Source organism: Colius striatus, chromosome 24, assembly GCF_028858725.1.
Source record: "Colius striatus isolate bColStr4 chromosome 24, bColStr4.1.hap1, whole genome shotgun sequence".
Lineage (NCBI taxonomy): Eukaryota > Metazoa > Chordata > Aves > Coliiformes > Coliidae > Colius > Colius striatus.
Window position 1 is genome coordinate 5,634,718 of NC_084782.1, and position 17,270 is coordinate 5,651,987.

The following is a 17,270-nucleotide window of genomic DNA, read 5'->3' on the forward strand; positions in this document are numbered from 1 at the left end:
CCCTGCTGAGAGCAGGGATGAGCTGCATGTGGCAGTTGTCTACCCCTGTCTGCAACGGGAGCTATGAAACATGCAACTCATTTGTGCTGTTGGGACAGTATTGATCCACTTTATTAGTGATCCAGCCCTGTGTGTCTGGGGCTTTGGTCATCAGATCGGCCTCTGCTGAGCACAGTGACCCTCGGTGGGTTTAGCATGGAGTTAGTGGGAAGAGGGGACTTGTGGTGGGATTGGCCATTTCATTCACCAGAATATGTTAATTCTGCAAAGCTGGTTAGTGGAGTTTTTCCCTGAGATCTTTCCCCTTCCCCTTGCAGGCTTTCCCACCCGGAGAAGGAGCAGATCTCCTCTCAGATCGGTGCCCTCAAGGAGACCTACCAGGCCCTGTGCAGCAACTCCACGGAGCAGCTCCAGCAGCTGCAGAGCCAGCTGGCTCAGGAGGCAGAGCACAAGGTACTGGTTCTTGCTGGGACATGGGGCACTCCTCAGGGTCTGAAAAAGGTTTTACTTGGTTGCCTGTGTCATGACCACCAGCTGCTCACAGCCCGTTGACTTCTGACTTGCATGTGGTCGCTCTCCCTTCTCTTCCATCCATGTGTCACCTGGAGCATCCAGGCTGGGGTGGTCTCTGGAGGCCAAGCAGGAGCCATTTACCTGCTGCCTTCCAGCTCAAGGGGAGAGTTGTCCTTTGCAAAGGTTTCCATCAGAGTTCTTGCCCTGTGCACAAGGGTTTGGCTTGTTCACACTTGGTGGGCAAGGAGGCAGATGGCCTCTCTGTCCTGGAAACGGTCCCTTGAGCAAATGTGTGTCCTCTGAGGAGTGTCCTCAGGGCTTGGAGCACCACAGGCTCCATCTCACAGGTGGGTTTCTGCAGGAGAGCATTTGCCTGTGTGGTCTCCTGTATCTCAGGGTCTGTTGAGAGATTTGTCTCAGCTGTGGCTGAACCAAGTTGCTCTCCCCAGCGACTGCATCCTCCAGGCCCTCAGCTGACCTGAGACACCTTCAGAGCCCCCAGTGGGGCCCATCCCCTGTTGGCACCCACCAGTGCTCCCACCAGTGCCCGTCCCTGTGCCGCTGGGGAGGGGAGGGAGGGCTGGAAGTTCATCCTCACTACCTCTCACCAGCTGTCTCAGGTCGTTCACAGATATGTGTATGTGTTATATCAGTGTGTATACATGTGTCAATGGATATATTTGTGTGTTTGCTTGCTGGCTCTCTGTACTCTGAAGCAACAGCCTGCTCAGATCTGGATGCCTGACGCAGGGTTTGGCTGTTGGGTCTGTGAGTGAAGCTCTGTTCCAGCCTCTCGTGGGAGGAGGGCGATGGGGCTGCTTGTTTGAAATCTGCCTGTCCAGCTTTCACCCAAACATGTAGTGTTTCTCTCCAAATTGGACTTTAGAGCACATTTCAGGTGTCTCAGCACAGTAAACACTTTCTATTGCAAGCCCTTTAGCCCCTGTGCTGGCAGCAGAAAGCTTGTGGTGATTGCTCATTAGCTGCTGCTAAAGACATCACAGCTTTGATGCTTCTGCTGCTGCCAGAAGAGCAGCTGAGAGCAGCCTGCCTGTGGAAAGGATGCTTTTTCCTTTCCCTTTCCCTCCCTTCTGGGCAGGAAAATGATTTGGTAGCTAAAGGCTTCTGCAGGGCTTGCTGGGCTGTGTCATACAGCACGAGCAGAGCTGGGAGCTCAGGCTGGGACAGTTTTCACTCACCCTCTCAACGAGGCCCATGAAGCGAGAGAGGCGGCGGTGGGGCTTCACCATCAATGCCCCACCTCCAGGTGGTCCCCGGCAGCTCTTGTGCAGTGCAGTTGCTTCACTGTAGAGGGAGTACGAGGAACTCTTTTTAACATTTGCTTGCTGGAAACATCCAAGTGTCAGAGGTGAGGAGAGAGCAGAGCGCGCTGAATTGAGCATGATGTGTCCCTGTACGGTTTGTGTTCCATGTCAACTGTTTTTGAGATTAACTGACATCCTTGCTTACAAGTTTAACTAACCCTCCGGGATTTAAACAAACAAAACACACAAAGGGACAGAGGAAGACCTGTGTGTGGGGTTCCTTTTGCAAACAAAGCAGTCGCATGCTGGACGCTAACACCAAGCTTTACACTGTGTGTGATACGGCTGAACTGCTCCATAAGGCTCTGTCTTTAACTGCTCAAGGCACACCCTGCAACTCTGGTAAGTAAAAGCCTTTTACTCCCTTTCTTCCCTCCTATCTCCTCTTTTTATCCTTCTCCTTTGTTTCCCCCTGCTCTTTTACTCTGTCTTTCCACACCGTGTTCCCCTCTGGACGTGCACGTCGGAGTCTGGCGATGGTGGTGGTGGGTTGTTCCAGCAGGTTCACCCCGTCCCCACAGCAGAAGGCAAAGGGGGATCCCAGAGCAGCCCTGGGGAGGCCCATCCTCTGCTGTGGCCTCACTGAGCTGTGCTGTGGCTACAGAGCAGCTGCAGCTGCCTGTGCCGTGAGACTCACCCAGAAACAAAAGATCAGAGGTGCTGGGGATGCAAAAGATTCACCCCACGGTTCCCTCCACCCTGTCCCCACAAAACCCTTGTCATGCTTGGACCAACCTTATACCCAGCCAGTGGGACTGTGAGAAACCCAAATGCCCAAGGATCCTTTACTCTTTATCATTTTATTACCCTCCCTGTGGAGTTACCAGCAAGAAGAGAAAAGCCCCTCCAGAAACACCAGAGCAGTTGGTCTGTTCCCAGTCTGTCACCGTGTCCGTGCTGGGACCTCCCAACTTCTTCCCGTTCTGCCCTTGCCCTGTCTGAGGAGCATGGCTACCTGCAGGTGCTGGAGCTGTGCTGGGGGAGCTGCCCTGCATGCAGAGCTCCTGCCCTAACCCGTGGCCCAGCTGGGGGCTGCTCTGTGGCAGGGGGGCTGCCATGCTCCCTGCCCATCCTGGCACTCGAGATCTGCTTGGTGAATGGCAGGGTTTAAAGCATGGCAGGAGGCAGGGTGGGCCCTGCACTGGGAGAGGTTCCTACATACCCAGCTGGGGGTTTTTCTCCTCTCTGAGCACATGGTGGGGTTTGTGTTGATGGGGTTTGTGGCGTTGTCTTGACCCGTTGGAGCTGGAGTTGCTGGATGGCTTTGGTGTGCCTGTTGCGCTCCTCCCCTCTGTTTCTCCTCGGAGCCTTGGGAGCACTGTGGGCTTTGCTGCTTTGCTGCTTTGCTGCGTTCCTGGTGGTGGATGGTGGAAGCATTTCAGTGCTGCCCTGGGTGAGGGAATGGATGAGCAGTAAAGCTTGCTGGCGGTGTGCAAGTGAGCAAATGCAGCAGTTGGTGTGCTGTGGTGCCTCTGGAGTTGCATTTCAAACACTTTGGGACTTGCTTTCCAGCCTGTTGAGGGGTTTTAAACCTTGTTGGTTTTGGTTTGTTTTGGGAGCTGAGACGTCCCTGGACCTCACACGATCTGAGTGCTGCTGATGCTCAGTTCTCATTTAACTCTTTTCCTTCTGTTTCTGTTGCAGGGCAGCGAAGCAGTGGCAGGAGTGATTGACCTTGGCACAGTAGAAATATTCCCTGTCTTTGGTGCCATGCAGAGAGGTCTGATAGATCAGGACACTGGCCTCATCCTCTTGGAGGCTCAGGTTATCACATCTGACTTAGTTGTTCCAGAGACCAATGAGAAAATCTCCTTGGAGAAAGGTCTGGCAAGAAACATCATCGATCTCAGGACGTTCCAGGTGCTGCAGGAGTTGAAGGATGCTCTGCACCGTGTGGAAGAGCTCAGCTGGGAGGGGAGGCAGCTCCTGCCTGTCGTTGCTGCAGTAGAGGAGGGGAGGATCAGTGAGAGCATTGGGCTAAAGATTCTTGAAGCTGAGCTCGTCACTGGGGGCTTCAGAGTCCGTCAGGGCAGAATCAGCTTGGAGACAGCGGTGCAAGAAAGACTCCTCACCCCCCAGCTTTATTCCAGGCTTCTGTCTCACCTGCAAGGGGACAAGGATTTGATTGACCCCAACACTGCTGAGAAAGTCAGTCTGCCTGAGCTCGTGCAGCGATGCATCACCCACCAAGAGACGGGGCTGAGGCTGCTCCCCGTCAGGCAGCTGGCGGGTGGGATGCTGAGCTCGAGGGCAGGCAGAGAAGTCAGCGTGTTCCGTGCCCTGCAGGAGGGGCTGATAGACCAGCAGGTCACTGTCAGGTTGCTGGAAGCTCAGCTCTTTGCTGGTGGCATCGTTGAGCCCAGGACAGGGCGCAGGCTGACTGTGGGGGAGGCTGTGAAGCTTGGCTTAGTGGATGAGGATGTGGCGTGTGCCCTCCTGGCCCGGCAGCTTCAGACAGGCGGCGTCATCGACACCGTCACTGGAGAGAGACTGACCATCGAGGCAGCTGTGAGGAAAGAGCTGGTGGCACCAAGGACTGCACTGGTGCTCCTGGAATCCCTCTGGTCCTTCATGGGGCTCCTGTGGCCAGAGACAGGGGAGATCGTCCCGGTTGCAGATGCTTTGGAGCAAGGAATCCTGTCTGTGGAGCTGGTTGACAAGATTCTGAGCCAGAGGCAGCTCATCAAGGCTGTCTTTATACCAGAAACCACTGAGGTGGTGTCCTGGAATAAAGCAGTTGAACAAGGCATCCTGGAGAGAGATGTGGCGAAGAAGCTGAAGTCAACAGTGCTGCCTGACGTGCTGGGCTGTGTGCAGCTGGCTGGCTCTGCAGCTGGGAGCAGACACAGCCAGGGCTCTGCTGGAAGGAGCCCCCGGGGTCACAGAGAGCGAAGTGACCCTCTGCTGAGGACTGATGATGAAAGGCTGATGTTCCACTTGATGACCCACAGCTGCATCAACATCCACGATGGCCAGAAGCTGCTTGTGTTGGATGGAGAGCTGAACAATGTCACTAAAGCCCTCACTCAAAGCCAAGCAAATGGGTCCCGTGCAGACGTGTGGGAAGGCAGTGAAGGCTTTGAGGAGGCAAAGGCAGCTCTGGAAAGTGAGCCTTGGAATGGTTTGGCTTTGCAGCAGCTTGAGTTTCAGTTCTCAAAAGAACAAAGTGAAAAGATGTTTCCAGCCAGAAGTGCTTTGGAGAATGGGGAGGTGGTGATGGGACCTGAAAGCATCCTGTCAGAGGATGCAGATGTCCTGCAGACTGCCTCCAGGAGCAAAGCTGATGCTGAGTTTGGAAGAGAGCAAGAAGCTTCTGCAGGTGAGGACAAACAGGAGTTAACATTGTCAATGCCAGGACATCCTGCTGACTTTGACAGTGGACTCAGAGGAACAGAAGAAATGATGACTGAGGCAGAAGAGTCCGAGTTTACTGCAGCAGATGGAGTGGAGGGTACCAAAGACCAGAAGAAGCTGTTGGAAAGTGGGGCAGTTGTGAAAGGTGAAATCTGCTTGTCAATGGATGTTTCAGACAGTAGAGATGGACTGAAAATCACGGCAGAGGGATCTCAGGGTGTGGAGGAGCTTGAACTAGAGGCAGAAGATGTTAGAGAGATCTGTTTGCTGAAGGAGGAACCAATTGAGAATGGCATGCAGGGAGGAGGGGAGGTTGTGCTCCCTGAAGCTGGAGCAGCAGAGCAAACAGAGAGGCAAAGTGAAGACGTGGGAGGTGTACTGGAAGTGGAAGAAGGAGAGGGGGAAGTAGTATTGAGTGATGAGAGTGTTGGTGAAACATCCCTGGCAGCCCCTGCAGAGCAGGAAGCAGAGGACACTTTGGAAAGGCTCTTACTGCAGCTCCAAAGTGGTGGCATCATCCATGAGCAGACAGGCAGGACTCTGCTGTTAAATGAAGCAGTAGCCTGTGGAGTGGTGCCCAGCCACACAGCTGTGAAGCTCATGGAGAAAATGAAGATGTTCAGTGGCTTCTTTGACTCTCATACCCGTGAGTCCTTAACCACTGAGGATGTCATTGAAGAAGGTCTGATGGATGAGAAGCTTCTCCAGAAGGTTCTGGCATCTGACAAAGCGATCAGTGGTGTTCTTGACCCAGGCAATAACTTTGTCTACTCTGTCAAAGATGCTGCTGCCGTTGGCCTTCTGGACAAGGAAACTGCAATGAGGATCTTGGAAGGGCAAGTGGTTACTGGAGGGATTGTTGACTTGAAACGTGGCAAAAAAGTGTCAGTCACTTTGGCTTCAAATCTGGGCCTCATAGAGCCAGGGAGTCAGAAAGAGCTGGTGAAGCTGGAGAAGGCTTCCAAGGGGAAAGGCACCGACGAGGTGACCGGACAGAAGCTCATCAGCTTACAGGCAGAGACCAGTGGAATTGTGGATCCTAACACCAAGCAGCCTTTGACTGTTGCACAGGCTGTTGAAAAAGGGCTCCTGAAGAAAGAAAAGGCTTTTCAGCTCTTGACCAAGCAGGTTGTGGATGGAGGAATCATCCATCACGGGTCTGGAGTGAGGCTTTCGGTGAACGATGCACTGACACACGGTTTGGTCAGTGAGGCTTTCCATGAGGAGCTCAGCAAGGCTGAAAGCGTGTGCCTGCAGGTCTGGGCTCATCCCCTCACGAAGGAGAAGCTGCCCTTGCCCCAGGCACTGTCCTTAGGGCTCCTGACTCCTGACTTCCAGAGGAAAGTACAAGAGATCCAGGCTGGGAGTGGAAGCGTCTTTGATCCTGCCTCTGGGCAGAGAGTGTCCCTGTGCCAGGCAGTGAGGGAGGGTTTAGTGCCAGAGCAGGTCGTGGACAAAGTGCTGTTGTCTTCAGAAATGAAGGAAGGGATTGTGGACCCCGAGACCTGCAGGATCGTCCCCTACTCCGAGTTCATCAAGAAGTGCAAAATTGACATTGAGTCTGGCCAGAGGTACCTGGAGGTTCATCCCTTCCGAGCCGTCAGGGACGAGGTGACGGGGAGGAAGCTGCCGTGTGCCGAGGCCGTGGCGCTGGGCAAGCTGGACCCTCTGCCCGCCCTGAGGCTGCTGCAGGCTCAGGCCGACGGCGGCGGCATCGTGGAGGGCGCTGTGAGCCAGAGGCTGTCCCTGAGGGCTGCTGTGGAGCAGGGGCTGCTGGGTGAGCACATGGCCAAAGTCATCGCCACCGAGCAGATGAGGGCTGGGGGAATTGTTGATGCCAGTGGTGGCCAAAGGTTGACTTTGAAGGAAGCTGTTGAAAAAGAGCTGATCAGCCCCAAATTAGCTGCCACTCTGCAGGAGGCACAGCTGTCCAAAGGCAAGCACAGATCTGAGGTCTGCAAAGGAGATAAACCCAACCTGCTCCAGGAGAAAACAGACACATTCTCTGCAAAAGAGGAAGAGGAAGAGGTCATCATCCCTGCCAGGGCTGCCAGGAGGTCTGATGGTGCTGAGCAGGGAGCTGGGTCTGGAGCCATGAGCTGTGACACAGCTGGAGCTGCAGCCGCGGCCACTGAGAGATCCCCAGTGACACCCACAGAAGGGAAGCCACCACCTCGGGGAGCTTCAGCAGCCAGTGTAACACAGCAGCCTCCAGCAAAGGTTGAGCTGACTCCAGAATACCCATCAGTGTCAGGGACAGCAGCTCTCCCTGGGGACAGGGTGGGGGTAAGGGCTGTGGGAGAGGGGATTGCAAAGAGCAGCTCCCAGGGGAGAGCAGCCTGGGGAGAGGGATCCAGGGGAGTGGGAGAGCAAGGAACAGAGCAAGTAGAAGGACTGGGCTTGAAGAAAGAGCAGCTCTTGGACATGGAGGTGCTTCAGAGTGCAGAGGACAGTGAGGGAAGGAGGAGGAGAGGGTTTGTAAGTGCAGAGGGAGCTGGGGCAGGTGGAGAAGGTGCAGCAGTGGCTTCAGAGCGAGGAGAGCGAGTGGGCAGCCTGGAGCAGGTCACACTGGCAGCCCCGAAGGAACCTGTGAGTGTGGCTGGAGGGAAGGCAGAGGTGGCTCCTACGGGGTCTAGAGACCCCCCTGGGGTTGGCATCCCTGTGAAACCTGCAGCAGATGAGCTTGCAGGTAAAACTGTCAAACCCACTGCAGGAGGGAGCCTGAGTCTGGGTGCAGAACGTCGGGAAAAAACAAGTGAAACGGAGCTGAAACCTCCCCAAAAGCAGAGGGGCAGGAAGAGGAAAACAAAGCAGAGGAGTGTCCCAGAAGGCAGCACTCAGCCAGAGAAACCCCCTGCAGAAAAGCAGTCCCTTCCTTCTCTGGTTTCCAAAGAAATCCCAGGGAAAAAGGAGGAGGAGGAGGAGTTTGTGCCAGGCACAGCAGAAGCAGAACGTGAAAGCACGGCTGAGGTCAGTGCTGGGCTGGTGGGAGGCACAGCCCAGCTCAGGGGGAGCAGCAGGGATGGGACAGGGAAGGAAACAGTTCCTGAGAAAGGGAAAGAAAACCTCAAAGGGGGGCAGGTGCTCCCTGTCCCCCCAGGACTAGGGGAAGCTCCAGAGGTGATGAAAGGCGGGGTCAGAAGTGGTCAGGATTCCTGGGTAGCGTTGAGGCTGGAGGAGAGGGTGACCCAGCAGGACACCGAGGTGGGGACCAGCAGTGCTGTGTCCGTCACAGCCCCTGCAGCAGATCAGCTGCCCCGTGAGTCAATTGTCAGGGAGGAACCCCGAGAAGTTCAGGAATCCTCTGCAGTCCATGACCCTGGAGAAGAGACACAGCAGGAGCCAACAGTGGTGATGAGCACAGGCCAAGGAGATGCCCCTGTTCCTCCAAAACCCCAAGGAGAAGCAGCCCAGGAGAGGCCCAGGCAGCCAGGGCCTGCTGACAGGGGCTTGCTCTTACCTGTGATCATGGAGGGGGAGCTGCTGGAAACCTCGAGGGAATCCACCAGACCAGCCCAGGTACACTGCTGCTTTCTTTTCTCTGCTGACACCTTTTATCGAGCTGTTTGTGTGTGTTTGACATTAAACCTTTCTGAGCTCCTCAGCACAGAGGGCAGCCAGAGCATGAGGAGTGGGGGTTTGAGCTGGGTCAGTGTCAGCTGCAGGGGACTTGGCACAGCAGCCAGGGCTGTGTGGCTGAGAGCTCTCCAGCCTCAGTTGTGGCTTCTCTTTGCTGGAGCATCACTTATGAATGACTAAGAAGCAAGGCTGTTTTTTGGCACTCTTACTGTAACACCAGAGATCTCGTGTCATTTCTCAGCTTGTGTTGGAAACAAGAGCCCTGTGTTTCGTTTTTCCTGTAGTAAATCTTGTAGATAAGGGAGTGGAAAGTCCCTGAAATGAGATGCTGTGAACAGGTCTCTTTGAAAGAAACAACAATACACAATCCTTTGGGGTTTGTTTCTGTCTAAATCTGAGGTTCTGTTGTGCTGTCTGATGCTGTAGATCATGTTCAGCAAGAAGATGTGTCTGGAGCACGATGAGAAGCTGATCTCGTATCTCTCCATGCTCCGAGACATCGAGATGAGGATCCAGCGGGTGCAGCCGGGGGAGCAGAACTTGGCAGCTCTGCAGGACCTGCAGCAGCAGGCACAGGTGAGCCAGCCTGGGCACATTTGTATGCATGGAGTCACTCTGATTGGAAAAGACCTTTAAAATCATCAAGTCCCAGCCCAGCACTGACCCACAGCCCTCAGCAGCTCAGCTCCAGGGCTTTGGGACCCCTCCAGGGTTGGGCACTCCCCCAGCTCCCTGGGCACCTCTCAGGGAAACAGTTCTGCCTCAGCTCCAACCTCAGCCTCCCCTGAGGCAACTGCAGCCCATTTCCTCTTGTCTTGTGCAAAGCCTGCCTCTCCCTGCTCTGGCACTGCTCTGGCTCACCTTCTCCTTGCTGCTTAGACAATAACCCAAGCTAGTCTGAAATTACAGCCTGGAGAGAGACAGGAGCGTGAGTGCTGGCAGCTGAGCAGGGCTGGAGGACAGTGATGAATCTTTCTAGCAGATAGATGCTGTGTTTGGAGCTCGGTTTCCAAAGCCTCTCCTCAGTTCTGGCAGTGGGGAGATGAGGTCACTGTATCTTAGAGCTAAGGATGCTCTGGTCTCCTCAGGCGCTGGGCGCTGAGCTGCAGGAGCTGAGCTTCCCAGTGAATCAGGAGTTGGACGCTGTGAAGTGGATTGTGGCCAACCCCCCTGAAGAAGTCCCTGAGCAATTACTGAAGGCTTTGGAGAAGGATGCCAAGAACCTCCAGAAGTCTCTGAGCTCTGCCAGTGATGTCCTGGAGTCCCGGCTGCAAAACCTTCGCGGGGCAGCCGAAACTGAAAAGGTAGAGCTGGCAACTGTCCCTGCTGCCCCCCAGCACCCCCTGCCCCTTCCCTGCAGCACTCTGCTCCTTCTTTACATGGTGCCTTTCTGCTTGTTAAGGCTAAAATCCTGGCACATTACGAGACTCTGCAGGGCAAGCTCCAGGAGCTGCTGAGCTGGGTCTCTGGCACCGCGGAGTCGCTGGACAGCAGCGATTACACCCCTGGCACTGATGCCAGCAGCCTGAGTCGCTGCCTCCAGCACTACAAGGTAACTATGGCAATGGCCCTAATCCTTCTGCCTGATGTGTGGAGGAGAAGCTTTTAATCCTGCTTCCCTCCTGGAGGCTCAGTGGGTTTGCCCTTATCCTTTGTTGCAGGAGGAGCAACAGTATTGTACTTGCTCCAAAGTAATTTGTTCCCCCAATACACAAACCATCTACTTTGGCTGTCTGGGGAACATGCTCCAGTGCAGCTGTGTGTGTGTGGGGCTCAGCATCTGGAGGGATTCCTGGCAGGCTCTGTGATGAGGAGAGAGCTGCTTCCTCAGTGGGGGCCCTGAGAGTCCCCATGTCACAGCTGCCCCAGCCTCCATCGCCCTGCACAGCAGCCCAGGCTCTCCTCCACCTTTTAGCAATAGCTCTCGAGATCTGGTCAGTTCAGCATCTCCTGTTTGTTGGTAGCACCTTGGTGTTGAACTCAGGGGATCAAAGGCTTGGAGAGCTGATGGTGGCACAGAGTCACCATGGACTGGACCAGGCTGCTGGCAGCTTCAGGTCTGGTCATCTGCAGCCCTGCAGGATTGGTCCAGCAACCTCTTGGCTTTCCTCCTCACACACGTTCCATCCCCTCAGCATCCTGGTGTCCCTGCCCTGGCCTCTCTCCAGCACTTCCCTGTCTCTCCTGAGCTGGGGAGCCCAGAACTGGACACAGGACTCCAGATGAGCCTCAGCAGGGCAGGGCAGAGGAGGAGCAGAACCTCCCTGGCCCTGCTGCCCCCACTGTTCGTGCCCCCCAGGCTGCCATTGGCTTCTTGCCCGCGAGGCCACGTTGCTGGCTCGTGTGTGGTTGGCAGCAGCACTCCCAGGTCCCCGGAGCCGCTCCCCAGCCCGTCACCCCCAGAGGGACGTGTGGCCCGTGGAGTCCTTTTGCCTGACGGCTCTTTCCTCTCCCTTTCAGGAGCTGGAAGAGCCCCTCGCTCACACCAAGTCTCAGCTGGACGCCACGGCCTTCGCCATCCAGCTCCTGATCTCGGAGCACGCGCAGGACTTGTCCCCTGAGCAGAGCCGGCGGCTGCTGCGGCCGCTGGCCGAGCTGCAGGCGGCGTTCGGGGCGCTGCGGGAGCGCGCGGCGCGGCCGCATCAGGCCAAGGTGCTGAGCCCAGCTCCACGGCCGCAGGAGCGTGCCTGGGGGCGCCTGGGGGCGCCTGGTGCTCGGGGTGCCGTGTGCATGCCACTCGCTGTGTTTCCACTCCTCCTTGCACATCCTGAGCTTCCCCTAAAGCCTTTTCTTCCTCCCGTAGCTCCCAGGTGGAAAGTCACCGTGAGGCAAGCGGCTGCGAGCCCTGCAGGCTCTGGGTAGCACAGCCCCCGCCAGACAGCGAGGTGCTTCTGGGCTGGGTGGGATAAACTGTGGCCTCTGTGACCCCGCCAGAAAGTCCCTGTGCAGAGGGGCCGCCGCAGGCAGGTTCAGTGTCTTGTTCCACTGCACAAGTCAGGTGCTGCTGTCCCAGAGGAGCAGCTGACGCTCTGTGAAGGCAGCAGGCAGCTCCGAAAGCAAGCCCTGGGGTCTGTGCTGCGCTGCTGCAGCACCCGTCGTTGCATGGATCCTCTTGTCCAAGACAGGACCGATGTGTTGTTTATTAACAGTTGCTCTGTGTAACTCTTGCCTGTGCTCTCTGAGTGTGTGTGTGGTTATTAACCAGTGTGCTTTGCTTTTTCAGATCGCGTGTGTGCCCATCCTAACCCAGGAAGAACTCGCTTTGCAGCTGGAGAGCTCTTAGGAAGGCTCTTGGCAATTTGCTTCTGTTGTTTATCTTATGACTGGGAGAAACAGGCACAGTGTTTTGCACAAGTTTGTACATCACCTTGCTGAAACACTCAGTGAAACTCAGAAACCTCTGTCTCCCCTGGGAAAGGGGATCAGACATGTTGCAGGGACTCTCAGGTCACATCATGCTCAATTGCTCAAACAGGCGCTTCCGTGTCGTGCTCTGGCAGCAAAACAGGGGAGCTGGATCAGCTACAGAATGCTTTCTCTGTCCCGGGCTCCCTCTCCAACCCCAGGATCCAAAGCCCAGCCTGCCTGAGGCGTTTGGTGCTCCATGGTGCTGTTACCTCTCGTTAAATCAGTTTCTGCTGCTGTTGGAATGTTTTAAGGTTGAGTGGAAAAGGCACAGAAACTTCAGGCCGAGCTGTCCCAGGAGAGGAGTGTGTGACCTGGAGCTCAACAGGCTTCTCAAAGAGCAGATGGAGAGAGACCCGCAGGAGTGGTGGCAAACGTGCAGTGAGCAGCCCCATCCTGCAGCCTGGGAGCCTGAGGGGGAGAGGGAGCACGTGGAGAGCTGCAAAAGCCCTTTTTCTGTGCTGCATCCACATCTCCAGGAGCTGCTGCAGCTGTAACCTCTTGCCTTGCCTTTCAGCCCCGTGTGTGAGCGCCGGCAGCCCCGGTACTAACACCCCCTCTCCCCTCTGCCCGCAGACGCTGCAGGAGCAGCAGGCAGCCCGGGCACAGAGCCTGGCCGAGCTGAGCCGCTGGCTGCACCAGGCAGAGGGCACACTGGCAGAGCAGCAGAGAGCAGCCAGCCAAGGGGACCTGCCCTCCTTGCAGCAGAGGCAAAGTGACGTTAAGGTCAGTGCTGTACCAGGCAGGGGTGAGGAGGGGCGGCGCTGGCGCAGTGGCACATGGAGCCTCACGGCAGCGTCTCGCAGGAGCTGCAGAGGGACATGCACAGCCGGGCCGCCGCCTTCGCCGGCCTCCTCACCAGCACAGAGGAGTTCTTGGAGGAGAACAAGGCGAAGATGGAGCCTGGGGAGCTGGCAGCACTGCAAGAGAAGCTCCAGCGTGCCAAAGAGCAGTACCAGTCCCTGCAGGAGAGGACGGAGACGGCCCAGAAGGAGCTGGAGAGTGCTGTGACTGCTGCAGTGCAGCAGGAGACTGAAAAGGTAACGTGCAAAGGGCTCTGGACAGTGAGGTCCAGTCAGTGCAGATTCCTTCAGACTCCTGGTGTTTGTCTGCACGATGTAATCATGCAAATCAGGTAAAGAATGTTGCTGTTGCTCCATGGCCCCTGGGTGAGGTGGGGCACTGATGCTGTGCCCCCTCATGAGGTGCCTTGAGAGCTGCAGCCACAGATGAGCTGGTTGTGGAGGAAACAGGGGAGTAAAAGGCACCTTGGTTTGCCTTTGGGCTGCCCTTTAGTGGGAGTGTGAGCATCAGGCACCTGCAGCCCTCTGAGCTGCAGACTTTGGGTTGTATCAGGGTGACAACACAAGACAGCAGAGGCTGAGGGCAGCCGCAGCTTCTTCACCCCTTCCAGAGAGCCACAGTGTATTTTAGAGATCTGGGAGCATCTCGGGCACTTTCTGTGGCTGGAAAACTGTTGAGGGTTTTTCTTCTGTTGATTTTTGTCTCCCCCCACAAGCAGCACGTTGCTGAACGTGCGTTCAATGGGTCATTCTTACCTGGAGCCTTTGTGCTTTCAGGTGAAAGCTGCCGAAGAGCTGGAGGAGAACAGCAGTAAGATTGATTCCCTTTTGAACTGGGTGGCATCGCTGGAGCAGGACAGAGGGCTCCTGGAGTACAGAACTCACCCCATCGAGCAAGTGCCAGGGGCACCAGGCACTGGGGATGTCCCCGACAGCCACACTGTGGGAGCAGACGCTGCTGCTGAGAGCCTGGCGGAGCAGTACGAGAGTCTGAAGGTCAGGGATGGCACCTTGTCCCCCTCCAACATGAGATCTTGTGTAGTGCCAGGACAAGGGGTGATGGGCACAGGCTGGCACACAGGCAGTGCCCCTGGCACAGGAGGAGAAAGCCCTTTGGTGCTGAGGGGAGGGAGCCCTGGCCCAGGCTGCCCAGGGAGGGTGTGGAGGCTCCTCAGGAGGTTCCTGAGACACGTTCCTGTGCCCCTGAGCCAGGGGAAGCTGCTGGAGCAGGGGCTGGGGCTGCAGCAGCTCTGCAGGGCCCTTCCAGCCCCCGCCATTGGGGGATTCTGTGCCCACCATGGTGAGAGAAGGGGTGACTGCTGTGGGCCTGTACCCCAGCCTTGGGCTGCTCCCCGGCCTCGCTGGTGCCGTGGGAGGATGCGGAGGCTCGGCCACGCGTGTCCTGGGGGCACCAGCCTCACCTCGTCTCCCTGGCACGTTGCAGGCCCGGCACGAGGAGCTGCTGTCCCAGCAGCAGGACGTCATCCTGGCCACGCAGGCGGCGCAGGCGTTCCTGGGCAGGCACGGCCCCGGGCTGGCGGCGGAGCAGCGAGCGCGGCTGCAGGCGCGGCTGGCGCAGCTGAGGGAGCGCTACCCGGCGGCGCTGGCGCGGGCGGAGCAGCGGCTCAAGCGGGCGCAGCTCCTGCGGGACGAGCTGCACAAGTTCCTGCGGGACCACGGCGAGCTGGAGGCGTGGCTGGCGCAGGCGGAGCGGGACCTGCGGGGCATGGCCCGGGGCAGCAGCCGGCCCGGCGCCCTCCGGCAGCTGCTGCTGCGCCAGGGCAGCTTCTCCGAGGACGTCATCTCCCACAAAGGCGACCTGCGCTTCGTCACCATGTCGGGGCAGAAGGTGCTGGACGTGGAGGGAGCTGCTGGGGCCGAGGGCTCCCGGCTGCTGCTGCCCGGGAGCCTGGTGAGGAGCAAGCTGGAGGACGCCACGCGGCGCTACACGGCGCTGCACGCGCAGGTAGGGGAAGGGCTTTGCCAGGAGCCCAGCCCTGGGGGCTGTTCTGCTGCTGTGGCTGTAGGACAGGCGAGGGCACAGGGGGTGGCAGAGACACTGAGGGGGGATCTCAGTAATAATTACCGGTATCTCAGAGCTGGGTGTCAGGAGGCTGGGGCAGCACTTCTGTCAGCGGTGTCTGGCAACAGGACAAGGGCTGATGGGCTGAAGCTGGAACACAAAACGTTCCGTAAAAACCTATTTCAGTGTGAGCTGAGGGAGCCCTGGCCCAGGCTCCTGTGTGGAGGCTCCTGCCTTGGAGGGCTTCAGGACCCACCTGGACACGTTCCTGTGTGACCTGACCTAGGTGGGAGCTGCTTCTGCAGGGGGTTGGACTGGATGAGCCCTAAAGGTCGCTTCCACCCCCCACCATGCTGGGATTTTATGTTGCTCTTGAGTACTTGGCTGGGCTTCCAGCACATCTGTAGATAGGAGGACAAGGTTCTGCAGGGCTTGGGGAGCATTAGGCTGCCCAACACCCTCTGCTTTGGTGATGCTCTGGGTGTTGTCTCCTGTAACTCCCTCATCACACCTGGCCACATCCTTTTCTTTACAATCGTGTTTTCTTCCTCGATGCTTTCTGTGCATTTCCCACTGGTGCTCAGGTTGCTCTGTACCTCTGCACATCCCCTCTTTACATCTTGTTGCTCCTTTCCAGTGCACCAAGCTTGGCTCCCACCTCAACACCTTGCTGGATCACTACCAGCAGTTCCAGGAGGTGGTGGAGTCTCTCAGGACGTGGCTGCAGGAGAGTGAAGCTGCTGTTGGGAAACTGCTCCTGGAGACGGTGTCTTCAGATCCGGCTGTTCTGCAGCAGCAGCTCAGCAGCACTAAGGTGGGGTCCTGGGGGAGGGTTGGAGGTGGGGTGGGGGCTTGGCTGCTGCTCTGAGCACTCAGCAGCAGGAAAGAGACTCGTCCTGGGGGGATTTTTTTCACTGATTGAGTGCAAAGATGCACCTGTGAGCTCAGCAGATCCCAGTGCTGTGGATCAGTGCTGGGGAGCTGCACTCCTCAGAGCAGGGGCTGTCTCAGGGGACATCCCAGAGGGACACAGTGGGGATGTTCCTTGCCATGAGATTGCCTGTGTGCTGGGACAGCCCAGGGCCTCTGATCCAGCTCTGCCTGCAGCAGGGGGTTGGGCTTCCAACCCACATCATTATTTTCCTTAATGATCTTGTGATGAAGTGAAGCAAATCCCTCAGGAGGGTTTAAATGCAGCCCTGAGCTCCCCACAGGGACAGCTCTTCTGTGTGTGACCCACTGCTGATGTTGGCCTTGTCCCCTGTCGAAGCAGCAGCTGCAGGGAGACCTCGCTGAGCATCAGGTGCTGGTGGAGAAGCTCCAGAAAGCAGCTCGGTCCCTGCTGGAGGTGCAAGGGGAGCCAACCCTGGACCATGGGCACATTCAGGAAACAACAGGTACAGAGCAAAGCTGCCACCTGCATTAGCAGGGATGGATGGGGAGAGTGAGAGAACAAACTAATCTGGAGAAGAAGAGGCTGAAGGGAGACGTGAGCACTCTCTGCAACTCCCTGACTCCCAGGAATAGATGATCCCAAAGCTGTGGAGCTGAGGTGCTGAGGGCCAGGGGTCAGTGCTGGGCTGGGCAGGGTGAGGGGAGGGCTGGGACTGCAGCAGCTCCAGGGGCTTTCACAACCAAGATCCTGATTCTCCTGTGTGCTGCACTCTGCAGATGCCATCGTGAGCCGCTTCCAGAGCCTCTCCCAGCAGATGGCCGAGCGCTCAGACCTGCTGCAGAAATCCATTGCCCAGTCCCAGAGTGTCCAGGAGAGCCTGGAGAGCCTCGTGCAGGCAGTGGCTGAGATCGAGAAGAACCTGGAGAGGGAGCAGCCGTCTGCACTCTCCTCTGTCTCCATCCAGGACTCGCTCGCCACGAGTGTGGTAAGGAGGGTCCCTCAGCCCCCAGCTCAGACTGCAGGACCTGAGCCACACAGGCAGCTGCTGGGGATTAGCTGCAATGTCCTCAAAGCACAAAAACCCCTAAAAAGGGGCATGAACAGAACCTTTACTGAATTCCTTTAAGACCTCACGTAGCCTAGTTGGGACCAGTCTGGTGGTCAATGCCAGGACAAGGGGCAATGGGCACAGAGCACAGCAAGTGTCACTGGCACAGGAGGACAAACCCTTTTGGTGCTGAGTGGAGGGAGCCCTGGCCCAGGCTGCCCAGGGAGGGTGTGGAGGCTCCTTCTCAGGAGGTTTCCAACCCCAGCTGGACACGTTCCTGTGCCCCCTGAGCCGGGGGAAGCTGCTGGAGCAGGGGCTGGGGCTG

General features: G+C 57.1%; 1 protein-coding gene across 9 annotated transcripts in view; it reads left to right on the forward strand.

Moving 5' to 3' along the window:
- MACF1 (microtubule actin crosslinking factor 1) overlaps positions 1-17,270 on the forward strand; it is a 136,257-nt gene that overhangs the window by 54,160 nt on the left and 64,827 nt on the right. For 6 of the 9 annotated variants that reach the window (XM_062014333.1, XM_062014336.1, XM_062014334.1 and 3 more), the window contains 13 exons: positions 318-453; positions 3,483-8,711; positions 9,198-9,347; positions 9,860-10,075; positions 10,174-10,323; positions 11,232-11,423; positions 12,753-12,902; positions 12,983-13,216; positions 13,757-13,975; positions 14,424-14,945; positions 15,640-15,816; positions 16,276-16,399; positions 16,674-16,882. In XM_062014333.1, coding sequence (XP_061870317.1) covers positions 318-453; positions 3,483-8,711; positions 9,198-9,347; positions 9,860-10,075; positions 10,174-10,323; positions 11,232-11,423; positions 12,753-12,902; positions 12,983-13,216; positions 13,757-13,975; positions 14,424-14,945; positions 15,640-15,816; positions 16,276-16,399; positions 16,674-16,882 — 7,708 coding nt within the window. The remainder of the gene's footprint in view (positions 1-317; positions 454-3,482; positions 8,712-9,197; positions 9,348-9,859; positions 10,076-10,173; positions 10,324-11,231; positions 11,424-12,752; positions 12,903-12,982; positions 13,217-13,756; positions 13,976-14,423; positions 14,946-15,639; positions 15,817-16,275; positions 16,400-16,673; positions 16,883-17,270) is intronic. The other 3 variants (XM_062014339.1, XM_062014342.1, XM_062014341.1) reach the window with 1 other exon arrangement.